This window comes from Maniola jurtina, chromosome 2, assembly GCF_905333055.1.
Source record: "Maniola jurtina chromosome 2, ilManJurt1.1, whole genome shotgun sequence".
Classification (NCBI taxonomy): domain Eukaryota; kingdom Metazoa; phylum Arthropoda; class Insecta; order Lepidoptera; family Nymphalidae; genus Maniola; species Maniola jurtina.
The window spans coordinates 4,850,189-4,864,404 of NC_060030.1; the positions used below are offsets into that span (position 1 = coordinate 4,850,189).

At 36.0% G+C, this 14,216-nt stretch overlaps 1 protein-coding gene across 2 annotated transcripts in view; it reads right to left on the reverse strand.

Annotated features, from left to right (window-relative positions):
* Nucleotides 1-14,216, reverse strand: part of LOC123877931 (voltage-dependent calcium channel subunit alpha-2/delta-3) — a 73,196-nt gene that overhangs the window by 46,234 nt on the left and 12,746 nt on the right. For both annotated transcript variants that reach the window (XM_045924875.1, XM_045924869.1), the window contains exon 2: nucleotides 9,192-9,273. In XM_045924875.1, the coding sequence (XP_045780831.1) occupies nucleotides 9,192-9,273 (82 nt within the window). The remainder of the gene's footprint in view (nucleotides 1-9,191; nucleotides 9,274-14,216) is intronic.

Consider the following 14,216-nt stretch of genomic DNA (forward strand, 5'->3'; position numbering starts at 1 on the left):
TTTTTATCCTGGAAAATCAATGAGTTCCCATGGGATTTTTAAAAACCTACTCGTTCCCGTGGAGAACCAAGTCGCGGGCATCAGCTTGTATATTATAAGTAGAAGGACTGCCAATTATAGGACCGCACTAAGGAAACGGCTCCCTATTGAGCTAGTCATTATATAAATTAAACTGTACTCGGAAATTTAAATTTCATTTCATCCATGGAGATGAGGTTATTCCGCGTTGCGCCAAAATACTTCATATTCTAATGAGCGGCTTCACCGTGTCTACTTCTGTAGAAAGATGGGTCAAGTGAATTTTAATTTGTATACAGTTTTTTTTTAATTCGACTCCAACGACATAAAATATATACGAATACTTTAATTGCCATATTATAAAATCTAAGGTTGAATACAGGAAAGGTTTATTGTTTTACTGCACTACCGGATTTTTACCCTTATAAGATCACTTTGTTGTCCGTCTGCCTGTCTGTCTATCCGTCCGTCCCTCCGTCCGTCCGTCGTGTCTGTCAAGAAAACCTATAGGGTATTTCCCGTTGACCTAGAATCATAGAACTTGGTAGGTAGGTAGGTCTTATAGAACAAGTAAAGGAAAAAATCCGAAACTGTGAATTTGTGGTTTTTACCTGGTGGTTGGTGGTAAAAAAATACCTACGACCTTACGCCCTATCGTAAATATACATTTTATTAATCCTAATATGATATTACGCGAGTTAAAACAAGGATGTTTGATATAGGAAGTATTATCAAATATACTAATATTATATTCGTGAAGTGCATAAATAAAACATCTGAAAGCGCATACAGATTATTATCCATATAAAACCATAGACGCAATGGTGGATGATTAATGGAATGGAAAGGACACAACCCTTAGCATTGAGAACTATTACACAGAGCGTGAGAATCGAGAAGCGAATGAAATAATAACGATATTTAACTCAACGCTTTTATTTTACAATCATCTATTAAAATTTTTACTATTATGCTATTAAAAAGGTTATTTTATGAAGTGACTATTGCATTACGGGGCGATCGTTACCCTCGGGGACACATTGGCCGACAAGGAAGCGAAATTCAATTAAGGCAGTTAATTTAACCCGCTCTCTAGTACCCGCCCTCCTTATGGGCCATGATTGGATGTTGTTCGAACGATAGCTATTTCATCGTGAATCTAAACATCAAACTTTCATAACGCAAACATATTTAATATTTATTATTAACCGTATCGATCACTTCCTTGATTACATACAACTACTTGGGTACACAAGCTTTGAGAGAAATCATATTAAACATTACTTCATACTAAGGCCGAAAACAGACGACGCAACGCAACTGCAACGAAACACGTTTCAGATACTAGTTTAAAACGTGAGCCGCACACGGGCAATCATGCTGTAATGAAACTCTCAGAAAAGTTTAGTTTTCTTGAAAGCACACGTGTTTGAAAAGTCGAGTTTTAAAATAATTATTATTATTAAATAAATTGAAATAATTACTGTACCATTAGATGTACCTAATATACTTAACAAGTGTAAATTAAAAATTTATAACACCCCCGACAAGTGAAGGTTACAGTAACTAGAAAAGACCGAAAATACCTGATAACTTTCAAACGCTGAACTGATTTTCTTGGACTATTCCGCGCCTACGATCTAAAGTATCTGAGTTTTCCAAAACATTATTTTCAAATAAATAATTATGTATTTAGGCAACGTCCATCTCGACAGCTTGACATTTGTCAATTGTCATAATATTATGAACCTAACGGTTATGTAACCTTCTTTTCTACAAGAAAACTAGAAAAGAGCTGATAACTCTTAAACGGCTGAACCAATTTTTTTGGATTATAGCTAAGAACACTCTCGATCAAGCCACCTTTCAAACAAAAAAAACTAAATTAAAATCGGTTCATTCGTTTAGGCGCTACGATGCCACAGACAGATACACAGATACACAGATACACACGTCAAACTTATAACACCCCTCTTTTTGGGTCGGGGGTTAATAAAAATGGTAAAAACAATTTCCTCATGTTTTATGTTTCTGGCTTTCAAGAATAGCTAATTAAATTTGTATTTAAATACAGACACGGATATTTCTGAACCTCAAAGATATAATTAATGGTATGTTGTTCATTCATCTTACAAAAGCGCGTTGTTGATAAATTTAGATTTACGTAAATACCGCAAGATGGTTTCAATGGAACTAATCAGTGATGCGTTTCAAACCCGTCTCCAACTAGTTGCGGTTTTATATGAGACAGTATAGGCATGAAATTGAAAATAACTCGAGTTGCAGTTTCCATCGTTTTTGAGTTGCGTCGTGTGTTCTGGTCCTAACGGCTGATTACTGAGACTTTTCAGGTTGAGATCTAGTATAGAGTGGTGCTTTGACTTTACTTAGGCTAAAGTTTCAGTTAAAACGAGACAGAGCGCTCTCTATCGAACGTTAAGCAACTGTTTTTATCCATGCCTTAAATTAGCGTCCAGAACGCTCATATCCGTACGATTGATTTTTGGATCGACCTTCTCTCATAATATATCGTAACGTAATTATTTTTATTGGCACTTTTCATTTCCCCACTACAAATCAAAAAAATATTGTCATTTAACACTTATGCTGGAGGATATTTTCATGCATTATGCTACATGAGACCTTCGAAAGAAAAGAAATCTATTTAAAATCAAGTTATTAGGATATTATTAGTTTTTATTGCTTTATCAGAATTTTATAAATTCATAAAAGATTATGGTGGCCCTTCCAGTTATATTTAAATCAGTGATTTAAAATCTTTTGGTGGGTTACATTTAGTTCCATGGTATGTATGGCCGGAATAGGAAGGTATACTAAAGGATTTTCCATAATGATTATACTATTTGAATCTTTAAATTATAGTAGTAGACATGTGTGCGTACTGTATAGTGTGATATGTGACATTTTTCTAGTGACTTATGCCTCAGTGTGGATGAGCCTTTAGCGTAAATGTTTCGCTCAGTCTACATTATATAATATCGTTGCATAACCCATTTCGACCTCCACGGTCTACCTATTGTTAGACATTGGAAATGCCGCAATGTTTCACTAAGCTAGGTCATACTTGCCGATCTAGATTTGTTCGGTAAAAATTTATCATATTATGATACTTAAGAAATATGTCAATGATTGCGACAAGTATAACCATCTAAACTTAGGTACCTACCATCTTATATAGGTAGTTATTACCTATAATACCTACCATACGTATTTTTCAGTTCACATATTATTATGAATTTTGACCAAACATTATGAGCCAACGCACTTTCACGTTGTTACCTAATAGAAAAGCCAAATAAAAAACGAATACGCTTAGTCATGATCCGTGGACCCGTCGCGTCCCGCAGCTTCTACCCTGGACAAAACTTTCCACTCCCTGACACATTTATACCGTACCATTCACAAGAGAAGTCCATTTAGCCGCAAAAAATCTGTGCAGAAAAGGGTTGGTCGTCCCGCCTTGCCTGATAGCAACGATAAAAATGTATTTATTTACTTTAGTTGTGGTTCATGCCAATTTAATTACATTATGAACTATGGAATCTACCTATGCGGTCAACTAAGATATCAGGCATTGTGGTTTCTGTATAGCCTGCCGCATTTGATTCAACCGATTTAGGTATCTAACATTGTACAATATCATTGCATAAGTATCAAAGCTTGAATGGATCGACGTGATTTTTCTTATGGATATTATTAGGTATAGTCAAAGAAAAACCTAGATAGCACATAGGCTACTGTTTAATCCGGAAAATCAAAGTGTCCACGCGATTTTTAAAAACCTACCTAAATCAATCCGGATGAAGTATCAGCTAGTGTTTGATATAAGACAGCTTAGTTAGATTTCTAATTTCAATTTCTGAGTTTTGTTTGCAACTCAGACTTATACAATTTGTATTTTATAGCGTTGATCTAACGAATCTTATGATAATTTAGTATAAATATTGCACTTCTTCAGTAAATTTCAATAAAATTAAAACAAGTGTCCCGTAGAACTATTGAAATAGTTTAAGAGGTGTGGACTGAAAGGTCTTAGGTTCAAATTCCACTAATTATTTCTAACTTAAGTTTTATGCCTGATTAAGATGGAAAGATTATTATTATTTAACGGATTTACTTGAGTAGATATTTTCCTTATATTTTTTTGTTATTCTTGAAAAAAAACACACACACACACATACACACATAAAGTCAGCTATCTGTATTTGCAGTACTTTGAAAAAGAAAAAGGAATATCTTTCAACTATGGATATTGCTTTTTTCAAAGTAAGTAATGAAAGGCTTATTAAAGCTATATAGTCGCAATTAGTGAAGTTCAAACACGAGATGACAACTATTCATAAGATATTCCACATAATGGGTATACCTATTTAGTAAAGCCAAGTTAGAGCGACCGTTACATACACACGAGAAGGTAGTAGATACGAGTATTTTACCTTTGATCTAACGCCACGGCCGGCAAACTTTCCTCCACAAACATTTATTATAACTTACATAATATATTATGCAGAGCTTTTAGAGATAACACTGTATATTCTAGTTTGCTTTATATTCTGTCTATTATCTTATGAAAACGTATAAACGACCACGTTTTTGATAATTTCAGTTTCAATTAGGTAATAAAATATTTTTAAATTATATATAGGTACTTGTCTACATACATCAATATAATAAATTGTATAACTATAAACAGTCAAGTTAAATTTAAAAATATTTTTTCAGAAGCGCAATAGATAAAATATATAAAATACTAATAGTTACTTTCTCGGTTGTCGCTGAGATTGAAGAAATGTTTTCCAATTAATACTTGACTGGCAAATTCATATTAGACATTCATCTTTACGAATTGGACTACCTATACATACCTACGTATTACATTACGCACAGTTAGATACATATTATGCGCGTTGCGAAAGATATAGTGTAATGCTATTCCAAAGAGTACATTGATGTACCTATTTGATGTAGAAGGAATATACCTATCTGTGGGTAGAGATCTCGCATTCTAAACCACATAAATCACTTGAATCTTGGAAGTGCAAACTTCTATTTCAACTTGTAAAGGTATAGTTCGTTCGTTCTTCAAGAAGTTTCTCGCAAGTCTCACGTTGAGTTGAGTATCGACGCTACTTTCCACCTTGTTCTACTTTTAACGCAGATAGTGACCTAAACCACTATAGGGGCCTTTCATAAAATGGCGGCGAAATTAGGTTAAACTCCGTTCACACCGAGCCACGGGAATATCCGACAAACGGACAAAACACCTTTTCAAAAGATTAAATGTGGACGAGCTGAATGCCATTTTAAATATTTAATAACTTGGCTAACCGCAGGACGCTGAACGATTCACAGTCGGCATCATCGATTTAACTGTTCGGTACAAAATATAGGTACAGAAATACTCGTAGAAGTTACTATTTTAATTTAGATTTTTAGGGTTCCGTACCTCGAAAGGAAAAACGGAACTCTTATAGGATCACTTTATTGTCTGTCTATCTGTCCGTCTATCTGTCTGTCCGTCCGACCGTCTGTCCGTCTGTCGTGTCTGTCAAGAAAACCTATAAAGTGCCTACTTCCCGTGGCAGGTAGGCAGGTCTTACAGTACAAGTAAAGGAAAAAAACGAAAACCAATGTGTTCATGAACAAATAATTAGTATTTTCAATTTTGAAAGCAAGATAACTATACCAAGTGGGTATCATATGAAAGCGCCTGTACATTCTAAAACAGATTTTCATTTATTTTCATGCATAATAATTTTTGATTTCTCGTGCAAAATGTTGAAAAAAAAAATACTCCGCCGAGTACGGAATCCTACGTGCACGAGTCAGACTCGCATTTGGCCGGTTTTTTTACCTATTCTATGTATATAAATTACAATAAAAATTATATGTCAAAGATCGCCATTCAGCGTGCGATGCTGCGAGCTTGATGGGCACCTTTGGTCCAGGAGCTACCAGGGATGGACTGTAAAATACTAAAAAAAGTCAACATCTCCTGAGGATACTCTTGTAACGGAGGGATACGTACGTAGAGTGAGGTTCAGAGGATCTGTGTGATGTTGAGGAGAACAGATGCGATTTGCTTGGAAGCTTTTCTTGCATGTGTGTAGTCACGTAACGGGAACGGGGCCGGTGCTGATAGTGCATGCAGCACATTGTGACTTGTCACCATACACAATTTTTAGCAGACTATAGCAACATAACCTTGTGTACCGCGGGCTTCATGTCTGCTTCGATTCAGTCGTACGTTATTCTCCCATTTATAATAATTTATCTGATCAAAGAGCCATTTATAACTCCGCTCTATAATAGGAATATATAGTAAAGACGTTGTAGGTATAAGGTGTTCATAAACTAGGCAATTAAAACAGCTATTTATCATAAGTACGTAGACATCATTGGTATTTATTTATATCGAGTAGATATTCAATGAAACCACACTTCCGGATCAGAATCAGCGAAATATTTCATTACCATGTCCGCGTTTGTGATAAAACAATCAAAATTCTCCCGAGATCGCACTGAAAGTAATATAATGTTTCGAAAGGAAACTTTGCCATTGGAACTTATTCAATAATAGCGGCGCCAGGAGCCAACTAGCTACGCCATATCACTGCGATAAATCATTTATATTTACTTACTGTCATTTACTAGCTTGGTTCTTCATTTTCCTTCTTAGTTAATTGCTATTTGTTAAACGGAATATTGGTTATTCACTATAATAAACCTTTTTATTTTTGATATAAACTTATCAAGGCATTTTACAATGAAAATTGGGTCAAAATAGTGTGCGTAAGCGTGGGTTTTATCGCAAATTTTTTAATGATAATGATGGAGACAAAATACCAGTACCTATACATATTTTCCCAATTTCAAAAAAGAGTATGGCAATTGTGTATTATATGTTTTGTATAATATAATAATGAATCTTACGGATGAAAAACATCGAAATACTTGGACCTGGCTCACAAGATTACCCTAAGTAGAGTGTTGACTCAGCGATTATTAAACCGATAGATGTCCACGATCTTATTGCGAATAGATTCGATCAATATCTGTAGCTTGAACTAGCTGAGCTGAACACTGGCAATGGCTACCCAGTCGATAATACTATATGCTGCGCCTGTGTGGGAACCAGCAATGAAGTTCGCAGTGCACAAAAGGCAAATACTAAAAGCACAACGTGTGCTGGCGCTCCGAGTGTGCTCTGCCTATAAAACGGTATCCACGGATGCAGCGCTGGTACTGGCGAACTTAACACCCATCCACCTACTGGCTCTGGAGAGAACGGAGACAAGAAACACCAAAAACCCCGAACAAATTAGAGCCGCGAAAAAGGAAACCCTCGCAAGATGGCAAAAAGAATGGGATAACTCGATTAAAGGGAGATGGACACATTGCCTCATTCCGAGTCTGGAAGAATGGACTAACAGACAACATGGCCGACTATCTTACCGATTGACGCAATTTTTAACAGGGGACGGGGTTTTTATGGACTTCCTCGTACGTATCGGAAAGAGTCAACACGATACATGTTTTTACTGCAGCGAAGTAGATAACGCCATGCACACCATATTTGTCTGTGCGAAGTGGAAGACGGAAAGAGAAAAACTGGTGAATAAAATAGGAGACATTACAGCAGAAAATGTAGTTAAAAAGATGCTAGCAAAAGAAGAGAATTGGGTTGCTGTTGCAAAGTACGCCGAAGTAATCATGAAGGAAAAGGAGGAAGAAGAGAAAAGGAGGGAAAGAAGTAGATGAAGGGACAAAAGTGTTGTGCTGTGTTTTAGGCTGCAAGGCGGGCACACAGCCAACAAGGAGACAGCAGGGGTTTTAGCCGGTAAGAGTCCGGCACTACCCAGTGGGTGTCCATGAGGATTTCCCCTGCTGTATAAGAAAAAAAAAAAAAAAAAAAAAAAAAAAAAAAAAAAAAAAAAAATATCTGTAGCTTAACTGTTGGATCAAGGGTAGGATACAGGTTACAGTATATTATGAGGAGGTTCCTTAATCTGGAGCCCTGACCACTGGCAGCTTGGATCCTAACCCGCTGCTAGTGGAACCTATTCAACCGTATTTTTGGGAATGTTTCTGTTATACATGAGCATTTTTTAAATGTGATTGTAACTAGTATTGTAAATAAATGAAAGAAAACTTTAGGGATGACCCTGGTAGGTATTAAAATTAATTGTAAAATTGACAACAACTTACTGCGACTGAAATTTGTTATTAGAAAACCATACATAAGACAATTTTTGTGGGAAAAATTAAATTAGAGGTTAAGTTGTCAGACAGGCGCCTACCTAGTCAGTCACGTAATACTACCTACTAATGATTCTGCGCCAATACCACTAGACCTTGACTCTCGAGTAATGCTGGCCAATTAATAATAACCAATAACCTTCTTGTTGTGATCGGTGGATACCTGGTACGATCTAACACTCACTTAATAAGTATTCATAAGTTAATTTATGGCAGAAGACAAGAAAATCTTATAGATCTGTGGAGGAGGACTCCTACAAAATTGTGACTTCCTCCTAAGGATATTACGTCACCATTTGAAATATTATTTTTATTCCTCTGAATTTTCAATTTTGTTTGTTACTGGATGATACCCGCGTAGCTATAGGTTTTGAAAATACCGTGGGAACTCTTTGATTTTCCGAGACAAAAAGAAGCTTATGTCAGTCCCCGGAATGTACTTTTCGACAAAATTGGTTAAATAAGTGGGCCTTGAAAAATCTAGCAGACAGACAGACAGACAGACATATTTTCGTATTTGTAATATTTTGATTTAGGTTTCTCAATGGAATAGCACAGGACCCAAAGAATCCTGAGTGCACATTTGACAGCCACTTAAGGGGTCTCACGGGTTGACTCGCAATTGAAGGCCACCGTTAATTATCGCGGTGGCAAGTGTACTTGTGAGTACGGCGAGTGTATACCAGTATCCGATATCCCCCTCTTCGGAACTGGGTCGCGAGGAGGGCCGCGGGAGAGGCACTAGGAGTGGGGCCCGGGGTGCGAACTCTCTCGTTGCGTTTTTGTAGCGGCGCGTCCGACCGATCGGCCCACTGTTGCCCCTCGCTTCGCATCACTTCTAAAGAATACCACATACTTCTCTCAAATGCCGCCGTAAAAATGCGTTTACTCACGTTTTGTATTTGATTCATTTTTGTGAAGTGCCGCCCGAACTCCCAGAGGTCGACGCCGAACTTTAGCGCCCAATTTTTGACTCTGCAACAAAAAAGTAGCGTGAGACGTACATTGCACACGTGAATTCTTATCACGAGTCGTTTGTCACAGCGTTTAATTAAGTGTGTGGGTGGATATATGTGCTCGTGCTCCATTTAGACGTAAAAAGCTTGTCGGAATATTTCAAGAAAGCTCGAAGGATTACTTGTTTTCTCCGTAATATAACTTGTATAAAGGAACAAAGATTCATTTCTCGGTCTACCCGTATTTTTTCTACTTAGTACATATTTCAATCTGGGTCAGGGAATTTCCTTTATGCTAACATTTCATCATGCTTTTTTCAGGACTTTAAAAACACTGATTAATTACTGGTTACCATCTACAAAGGATAATACCAACCCGTTATTTTGTAACGAATTACTGCTGAGATTAAATCACATAGAGCTACTGCTAATGTTTCTTTTGCGTGGTTACTTAGTCTGTCGTTTGTGCCTATTGTATGAATAGTGTTTGTTATAGCCTTGGTTATATTCTCAACATTTTAACTACTACATTATCTTAGATCTATTTATATTTTTGATGTCGCAGCACATAACTCCACAGACACCTGGGTAGGTATTATTCAAAAGCAACATTTCAAAAGAGATTTATTTTCTCTGCATGATTGTCAAAAGTTTCATAAACGCAGGTCGCAACAATAATCTAAATAGGATATCCATACTATGAACGACAGCAAATCAGTAGGTTATTATAGCCCTGTTATAGCCATGATATAAATTATTATACCCTGTGCAGTCTCTTATTTGGTTCCTACGTTCTCTTCAGGAATAATAAACAGACACAACGCTTCTCTTCCTATGATCTATGACCTTGCGTCTTCGCCAGGATTGTTTTATGACATTAGAAAAAATCTATATACCTACTCTGTGTCCTAACAACCTCTACGGCCCTGCGCAATAAACGCACTTTATTAATATGACTTTGGCTTTATCAAAAAGCCCTTTATTAGTACTAGCGATCTCTCCTGCGCAGTAAACGCACTTAAATTAAATATGACTTTGGCTTTAACGAAAGCCCTTAGTAAGTACTAACGATATCTGTACCGCGCAGTAAAGCACTTTATGACTTTATAACTTTGGCTTTAACAAAGAGCTCTTCATTATAATTGTGGCAAATACTCCCTTCTAACAAAAAATTACAGTAATATGCCCCAAGACGTATATTAAAAATGGGAATGATTCGACGGGAAATGTGATTGGGAAAAAGCGGGTTAAGCATTTTTTCCAGTTGGTCGGGCACCCCTTATAGCAAGTAACTGCGTCTTCTGAGGTTACGTTCACATTTATTTGATCGCAGTATGAGATGCGATCAGTCATTAGAAGGAAAGGTCAATTAGATTTTTATGGTTCCTAATATTTTAAAAATATTGCAGTTCTAGTATAGAAGTTAAAAAAACTGAATTTATTTAAAAACTAATTGTAATAAAGTAGTTTGTAAGAAAGTGTACGTCAAATTCAAATTCAAAATATTTTTATTAATTAAACTTTTACAAGTGCTTTTGAACCGTCGAAATAATCTACCACTGGTTCGGAATGCCGTTCCTATCGAGAAGAACCAGCAAGAAACGCGGCGGTTGCTCTTTTCAAGTATTCAATTTACAATAATATGCCATATGTGTCCATAAAGGGCCCTTCGAAGGGTAATCTTTGTTTTAATATTGCTACCTAATATTTAAAAAACCACTATCCATTACAAATGCGAAAGTGTGTCTGTTTGTTCATTATCCTTCAATCACGCCGCATAATGGAGCAACGGGTCGACGTGATTTTTTGCATGGAAATAGTCAAGTATATGGAGAGTGGTATAAGCTACTTTGTATCCCAGAAAATCAAATAGGTCCCACGGTATTTTTAAAAACCGAAATTGACGCGGACGAAGTCGCTAAAATCTGTTAGTATTTAGATAATTTTAGATAGCTGAGACTGAGTGCGGTTTTCAGAAGGGAAACTAATAGCCGGTTAGTTTATCACTTTCCTAGCAATAATAATTTTCCAGATCTTTTTCAGATCAACGCTGCGTAAACAACGCAATCATTTTGATTAATAATTTCCGACGAAATTAGGCCACAGCACCCCCCAAGGACCAATTTAATTAACGTGTGTAACGAGCCTTGCGAAGCAGGTACGACGGATTGGCAGCCCGATTGAAAATGTTTTCCTATTTCATACGTAAAATCTTTTTAGGGTCCCGTACATCAGAAGAAAAAAATGGACCCTTATAGATTACTTTGTTGTCTGTATGTCCGTCTGAGCGTCTGTTATGTCTGTCAAGAAAATCTATAGGTTACTTCCCGTTAACCTAGAATCATAAAATTTGGCATGTAGGTAGAGTTTTTGGATTGTTTCCTTTACTTATGCTATGAGACCTACTTATCTGCCATTTTATGATTCTAGGTCAGCTGAAAGTAAGTACGTACCCTATAGGTTTTCTTGACAAACATAACAGACGAACAGACGGACACACAATCAGACAGACAGAAAATTTAATTTTTTTTTAGTTCTTTTTTCCTTTTGAGATACGGAACCATTAAAATTAAACAAAAGCAAGAAATAAACGTTTTAAATCATTTCAACAATAAATTGCCAGAGATATGTGAATACCTACATGGTTTTACAGCGAATCATCAAAAATAAAAAATCTGGTTTTTGTCGGTCTCGCATCCACGAATACAAATAATAGTTCAGTGTATATTTTTACTACTGGTACTCGTATTTCTATTAAATTAAACAAAAATAAAAATGTTTTTTAATTTCATTTCATTTAAAGTAGGTGCTTTTGAATCATTAATATTCATGCCAGCATTAGTATAAGTCTGTACCACGTAAAAACATTAAAACGGATGATTCTTCGTTGGATCACCAGGATTTAGGAATGATATTCCTTACAGCATCAGGGTTGAGGAGTTGAGTCCTCAAAGTCAACGACAAGGTCTTTACTTGGTATAGATAGTACCTACCTTCAATATCAATTTATAACCGACAATTTCTAAATCTGGTCAGATTCCCTGCACCATCAGCATAGTTGAGTTGGAATACAAATTTTTTATGGAACAATGTCGTAAAGTTCCCTTATCGATCAAAATCTCGGAGATATCGGTGTACATAGGTAGAAAAACACAACTCCTCTATTTTTGAAAGTCAGTTAAAAAGAGTCAATGTTACTCCTTGGCTAATCCTCTACTTGTTAGTGAAAGTCCCGTCAAAATAGGTCCAGCCGTTCCGAAGATTAGCCCGTTCAAATAGACAGACAGATAGTTCAAATAACCACATGAGCCTAATATTAGAGGTAGTTATTTCGAAATTACAGACATACACTTTTATTTTATTAATTAGTATAGATATTAGGACTATAATTTTATGTTATACCATTTAAATATTAAAATACCGATACTGAAAACTTTCATAAAATAATATACAAAGTTATGCAAACATGAAACTCTAAAGACGTTTTTTATTCTATAGCATTATACATTAATATCTTATTCTTAAAAGAATTTAAAATAGTTTCATTTAAAAGCATGCAAAGCTCTTTTGTAACGTCAAAAGAATGCTGTGAGATATTTGCTCAACATCAATATTGACTGCACTCAAGTTGAGATTATATATTAAAATGTATAGAAACAAATAAATCATGTCGAACTCGTTCCTTTTGAAATCGTTTCTATGTAATCCAAAAGACTAAAATGCGATCAAAGTAAGGGTCAGAGCAGGCGGACTGCGCCGAGTTTTCGTGTCGAGAATCACCACAATCGCACAAGGAAACGCTATCATAACAATTTTAAACATATTTCGAAGTAAATAAGCTGTTTTTTAAGGTAATAAAATAAAAGAAGCCGTGATGCGGCGCCAATCCACTCCGTCTACGAGCATTGTGCCTAAAATTGGAAAGTCAATGACCTTGACAATACGTCGGAAAATCAACCGTACCACATGCAATGATAACCTGAATAGACGAGTATATGTACCTCATGTAACAAGTGAAAATAAAATTACAATTAAGTATTATGATTTTCCCGTAACTAAAACAACTACCTGTACGCACTGAAAATAACTGCCCCAATGATAAATAACTGACCATTAGTCTCTTTGAAATACTGTCCGTTTTTTAATAAGTTTCGGTTGTTTATTATTTCTGTCAGTCAGATTTGGCAAAATATTCTCATTAGAAATCAGGAATGTTCTCGGCCATTGTTTTCACAAGTTGGGCCGGCGGCGTCATCAGTTGGGAATTATTTAAAATGTTCCCCCGACACAACTCCGCTCTCAACGTTAGGTGCTCAAAAAGGTTTTAAAGATCCCTCTTAAAACACAATCTTCATGGGTTTCCTAATTGTCATATTTTCCCCTAAAATCAGTTGCGGAGTTTTAAAATAAAAGTTTCAGTTATTTTCGTGTTCAACGTTTCGTACCAAAACTGTAATTTATTTTTATCCGTCTGATGAGTTACACCGGAGGCTATTGTTTATACACCACAAAGCTAAGCTGATTCCTAGTTCCATAGTTTATTGCAATATGCCATACTCTCTCGGTGGCTCAGAATATCCGTTCAGAACTATAAAATATTTGATGGTTAAACAAGCCAACTTTTAATGTCAGGTGCTTCCTATGGCAACTTTAAAAATTGTAAAGTAGAGAGAAATCCAACTCTGGATATCAACTGTTTGCAATCATTTTCTAAGTATCAGGGTACGCCCAAATAACATATCAACTTAGCTACTTTTTAACCCAAAAGCCAAAAAGTTCCCACGGAGTTTTTGAAAATTTGAATGCGCTAGTTAATAGAGTTTCTTGCTGGTTCTTCGGTTGTAGAAACGGCATTCCGAATCAGTGGAAAATTATGGTAAATTATTTTGACGATTCAAAAGCACTTATAAAAATCTACTTGAATAAAAATCTATTCTATTCTAATAATAATATATTATTAAT